Source organism: Bactrocera latifrons, unplaced genomic scaffold, assembly GCF_001853355.1.
Source record: "Bactrocera latifrons isolate USDA-ARS-PBARC rearing strain unplaced genomic scaffold, ASM185335v1 scaffold_74, whole genome shotgun sequence".
NCBI classification, from domain to species: domain Eukaryota; kingdom Metazoa; phylum Arthropoda; class Insecta; order Diptera; family Tephritidae; genus Bactrocera; species Bactrocera latifrons.
Window position 1 is genome coordinate 130,411 of NW_017537423.1, and position 5,877 is coordinate 136,287.

Below are 5,877 nucleotides of genomic sequence, written 5' to 3' on the forward strand. Positions count from 1 at the left end.
ATTTAAAAATAAAATTTTTATTTAAAAAATTCAGAATATTAAAATACGTATATATATTTCTTCTTACTACAGCACGCCAAATTTTAGCAAACACGTAAAGCAACAAAAATTTATAAAATTTCCAAAAAGTGGGAGAAATAACTAAAATTGAGTGCACATTTTTTTATACTAATATCAGTGCTGACTAAAACAACAACTGCATTTGAGTTTCATTTTCGCGTGGTGAAACAAAAACGAAAGCAAAATGCCTGTTTTTCATACGAAAACAATTGAGAGCATTTTAGATCCTGTAGCTCAACAGGTGAGTCGGAAATATGACTATTGAAAATTATTAAGGTGTTATGCATTAATTATAATTACAGCAATAATTTTTTTTTAAATTTTAAGATTTGAAAATTCAGAAAAAAATTTAATTTAATTTTAAAAATTCTTAAATTTTTAATCCAAAAAATTACTTGAAAAATCAAAAAGGTTTATATTGATTTTAAAGGTTTATTTTGGTTTTTAACACAAAAATTTTAGATTAATTCGGAACCCTAGTCATCATACTGAAAATTTGTATATATGTAAATAATTATTTTGAAGCTGATTTTCAAAAGTGATATATTTACTATTTTATTTTATTTAATTTTCTATTTTATTCTTGCCATTATCAGTGTTTTCATCCACTGTTACTCAGTAGCTGCAAACTTGCCTAGATCGTTTATTTACATTACTCACACATACATATGTATTATATTACTCAGAGCCACATTAACTGTCACATGAGAATTTACGCCAGCTGGGAATTGAGTTGAACTAATTGAATAAAAAACATTAACATACATATGTATATATGCAATTTTTGCAATTTTTAATTTTCAACTTTTTTTTAATTTTCAAAATTTACAAATATTTTTGCAAAAACAAAACTTTTTGCATTTTTTTAAATCAAAGTTGTCTGATAATTTGGTTGAAAATGGGCCACTTATTTCCAATATATGCATATATGTATGTACGTTAGTATGTGTGTGTAATTTTTGCAACAAAAAAATTGTAGTATCCAATCTTATTTATTTTATTTTATAAATTCGAAACTATTTGCCAATTTGAATGAAAATTGCCAGCTTATTCAATCTTCTGGGCGGTTCTCATTTTAATTGACATTCGTTAAAGATTATTGAAAACCAATAAATATTTGTCGCTTGTCTCCGAACTCATTGCTCCAATGATGAAAATTACATTCGAAGTCAATTTAAGCTACACCACTCGCCCACTTCATTCCCAGAATTCGACCAACTAAACGATCACTTGTTTGCCTACGCTTGTGAGTAGGAAAGCAGCAACTCTACCGATTTGTTTACATTTGCTACACCATTCTAGTTGCCGAGGCGAAGAGCGCCGGCAAATGCAAAAGCACACATTTGTACATGCAATCATAGAAGAGCAAATGAACTGCTAGAAGTTGCCGAAAGGGTCATAGAAAGAGCGATACACACACACACCCAACACACAGAGATGTATCGTCGTGTGCTTTATGGTTGCTGAATATTTCAGCTTCTGCACATACATATGTATTTCTCCAGCGTATGTGTTGTACTATTTTTATATGCTTGCGCAAAGCTATTTTTAAGAAGAAAATATATAAACAATAACAAGAAAAAAAGAAGTTTGTTTGCCATGTAGAAACCGCATGCGGTGTGAGCGGGCAGGTGAAACTTGAACCAGATGTGTGCCTGTTGATATAGCTGACAAAGAGTTTGAAAAAAATAGTGAAGTGTTGTTGTCGTGTAATTCTTGGTAATTATTTTTTAGAAATACGAAATTTGCTTTGATACATTTTTGGTCGCTGTTGATTACAATTATTGTTTTTGTTTTTTCTTACTTGGCGCAATATTTTTTGGCTGAGATATGAGCAGAAAACCGCAAAGCTCATCGTATGTCAAAAATTTGACATTAATGGTTTGACAGCAAACAACTGTTGCTTAAAACTGCCAACCATTACCGTGTCTATTTATTTAATTCTGTTTGTTTTACTGCGTGTGTTTCGAAAAGTCAACAAATGGCGCCTCCGCAATAACGTCACATAAAAAACATAAATATATATATATTAAATATAGCAATCAAAGCAACATAATGACGAGTAAAAAAAAGAAAAAACAAAAGCAAAAGTAATCAGCAGTAAATAAAATAAAAACAACAACACAAAAACCAAAAACAACAATAAAAAATAAAAAAACAGAACCACAAAAAAATAGTAATTACGAAAACAAACAGCAACAAAAATATTATTACAGAAACAAGTAAGGAAGCGCTAACTTCGCGAACATTTTGTACTCTCGCAATTTGCAAGAATCAAAGCCAGGGAAATACTTTAAGATGTAAAACCAATCATATAGAGTAAAGTCAACGTTTTATTCAATTTGCCGGATGTTCGAAAATCCTGATATTAGTTATTTAGGGGCTAGGTCAAGTTTTCGCTCAAGTTTATCTATTTTAGGCATAAGAATACACTGTTATGAGTAAAACACGCTCTACCATTTTCATTGGCATAACTCACATATTGGCCGATACAAAGTGGTACAAAGTCGAAAATCTTTATATTAGAGATATGGGGGCTAAGGGAAGTATTGGTCCGATTCAACCCATTTTTGACATACAGACATTCCATTATAAGAGAAGGATTATTCCTTAATTTCAGTTCTATATATCACACATTGAGCTACATTTTCGTTCAAAAGGCAAATATATGTACTGGGGTCCACAAATTCGGTACCTAGGGGCTTGAACAGTTTTTATTGGATTTATATAATTTTAGCCGTCTTATAGCACACACTAAAGACATTATTCGTGCAAAATTGTATCCTGTTATATTAATTGCTTCTTGATTTGAGTACTGGGAAATGAAAGAATGAAGTTGGTCTAGTTAATCGTCCAGTTTCACAAGGCGACAAAAGAATGTAAGAAGAATGCCACGGGTCCCGAGATATGGGATTTAAAAGTGGGCAGGGCCCGCCCATCGCGTAATTTTCACACTGGCTCCCATACCAGCTCGGTGGTAAAATTAAATTTAATGTCTCTGGCGTATTTAATTATTACTTTATCACGCTTTTAATAGATTTTAACAATACCGTTATATGGGGAGTAAGCGAGGTGTACCCCTTTAATCCGTTTTCACACTTTCGGTAGAAGTTCTTATAAGATTTGTACTCAGCAAATTTGGTTGTTGTAGCTTAAATGGTTTAGGAGGGCGAGGCCATGTCCATTTTTCAAAAAAAAAAATTGGCAACAAGTGCCCCTTGCTACTGCGATCCTCTGCACCAAATTACAGCTTTATATCTCAATTTGGTGCTTAGTTAAGGTACGTTATACATTTTCGGTTAATGGTGTTTTGTGGGCGTGGCAGTGGCACGACTACGCCCATCTTCGAACTCGTCCTTTTTTTTACTAAGAAGTGGGAGCAAGCTATCTCAATTATTACTCAAGTTACAGCTTGTACGGACGGACGGACAGACAGTCACCTTAATTTCAACGCATCTCGTCATTCTGATCATTTATATGTATATAACGCTACATCTACCTCGCTTAGTTTTAGGTTATACGTACAACCGTTAGATGAACGAAATTATTATACGCTGTAGCAGCATCTTACAAGAGTATAAAAACAAACAACAACAATTATAAATAACTGAGTGTGCGTTAGCAGGCAAGACAACCGTAAACCGGCAACTTAACACACACCATAAATGTCAACTAAAACGACAACAATACGCAACAGCAAAAGTCTGCCGCATTCATTCACTCGTTGCTTCATTCAATTGTATTTTATTTTCCTATCGTTTTCACGCCGTAAAAAACGCCCACCACCTGGAATCGAGCGGTGGCAACTTGCTAGTCAGCTGAACGCCCGCGCTTGCCATCACTAAACCGCCGTGGCAGCGCTTTGCGGTAACCGTTTATAGTAAGCTCCAAGCGTTGGAGCGAAAAAATGCGCGTAGGTCAAGTGATTGTGACCGCCAAATGTGGTCGGTCGGCCGATCGCACGGCACAAAACTGTCCGCATTCACACCTGTTGTTCCGAATGCGCGGCGTTCGGTGTATCATTGACAGACGGGTATACGCCGATGGCAGTTCCGCGATTATTACCAATTACGGTTATGCATAATTAACAAGTTCTGGCACCAATGCTATTTTAATATCTAACACTTTTCTGAATTGTACACGAAATCTGTTTGTTACCAGTTAGGGTAACTACAATTTGCTGTGCGGTATTATCATAATTTTGGTTCAGTTTTCGTTTGGAGAAAAATACCAAAAAAAGGAAAATAAATAATAAATTTCGGGGTTATGTTTGCCCAACTTCCAAAAATTGGTGGAATTTTTTGGTGATGACAGCGATATGGTTGTTATATAATCAACCTATGTATATTTAACTTTACAAAATATGAGATTTGAAAAACAAAAATATTTTTTATATTGAGTCAGAAGAAAAACTAGATTAAATAAACACACTCAAAAAAAACAAAAAAACACACCTTTCCTTCATCGATTAGTTGACTATGATTGACGTTAAATCCATCTTTGTGTGATATCCAACTACAGGAGTTTTTATCTCTCTTTGCAAAGCACTGTACATAGCAGTTTAAGTGTAATCGCCCGCCATCTTGAGGGAACAGTCATCTAATCTAACCAAACCCTTTTACATACCATTTCATTAAACGACAAATGCTTTTGTTACTTCTCAATCGGTTAAAAAATTTACCAAGCCAATCTATAAATACATGCCAGGTTCTAGAAAAGTTGTCATTGGCTACTCTTCATGTTTGTTTTCTCTCTCTCTGGCTTCATGCATCCTCACTTAACATAACTAGAACGAACCCGAAGTCGTTCAAAAACTATCACTGACGTCTTAAGGTTCAATTATAACCATATAAAACAGCTGATCGAACAACTTTACGGCCAACAATGTTTCCAATTAGTGGTGTTTGAATTTTGGTTATAACTATGGCGTTATGGTATGCGGCCTATAAACCTTGAACCTTTTTTCTTTGGAAGGTTTTAGTGAATACATATTCACACTGTGAGAACAATAGGAATCTCTCTTGAAATAAAAGAAAAGTCTTCTTCTAAGACCACAAATAGTAACGGTGGATGCTTTGGGTCGAGTTTTTCTCCAGTTTGCTTTTGGTTTAGACTCTAATAAGAGTCGGATGAAGTTGATCTTTGATTGGAAATACGAAAATACTTTTTCGACTACCCAATATTTACTCGAGTCGTGATCGTTTTCACGAGAGTCGGGAGTAAGTAACCGGAACGAACCGATTTTTTATCCAACCAAGACTTGTCAATTCGGCACCATCCCCGAAACTACTTCAGGAATGTTTTCTGCCGTTGTAACAACGTAAACTATGCTCAAAAGATAATTAACAAAAAAACGAATTCGCTAAATATTTAATAAAATACTTAAAGTAAAAGTATGTCGACAATACCTAATCGATCTTTGTGATTAAAAAATAAACAATTTTACAATTTTTTTTTAGTTAACAAATGTTTTAAAAAAAACTTGCTTACCGTTTTAAATTATAGAGAACTCCACTCCTGATTTTTGCAGAGAAAATTGCTTGATTGTTGGTAATTTATTTTTTACTCCTTTTATACATTTTAAGGCACTTTTTATCACTATTATCACTCTTTTTAAATTAAAGCACTTTTTTCTTCACCTTTTTCATTTATTTTGACTTATTTGATTAAAAAAGCTCACTTATAAGCACTTAACATATGATTTCTTTACACTGACTTTTATTTTCATCTTATTTGTTCACTCTTTACTTATTATTTTGGAAAAATATCGGCTTTTATTTTTTTATTCTTAATTTTTACTTAAAATATAACACTTTT

At 33.5% G+C, this 5,877-nt stretch overlaps 1 protein-coding gene across 2 annotated transcripts in view; it reads left to right on the forward strand.

Annotated features, from left to right (window-relative positions):
• LOC108976269 (vinculin) overlaps positions 1-5,877 on the forward strand; it is a 21,317-nt gene that overhangs the window by 8,272 nt on the left and 7,168 nt on the right. For both annotated transcript variants that reach the window (XM_018945244.1, XM_018945243.1), the window contains exon 2: positions 73-301. In XM_018945244.1, coding sequence (XP_018800789.1) covers positions 245-301 — 57 coding nt within the window. In that variant the 5' untranslated portion in view covers positions 73-244. The remainder of the gene's footprint in view (positions 1-72; positions 302-5,877) is intronic.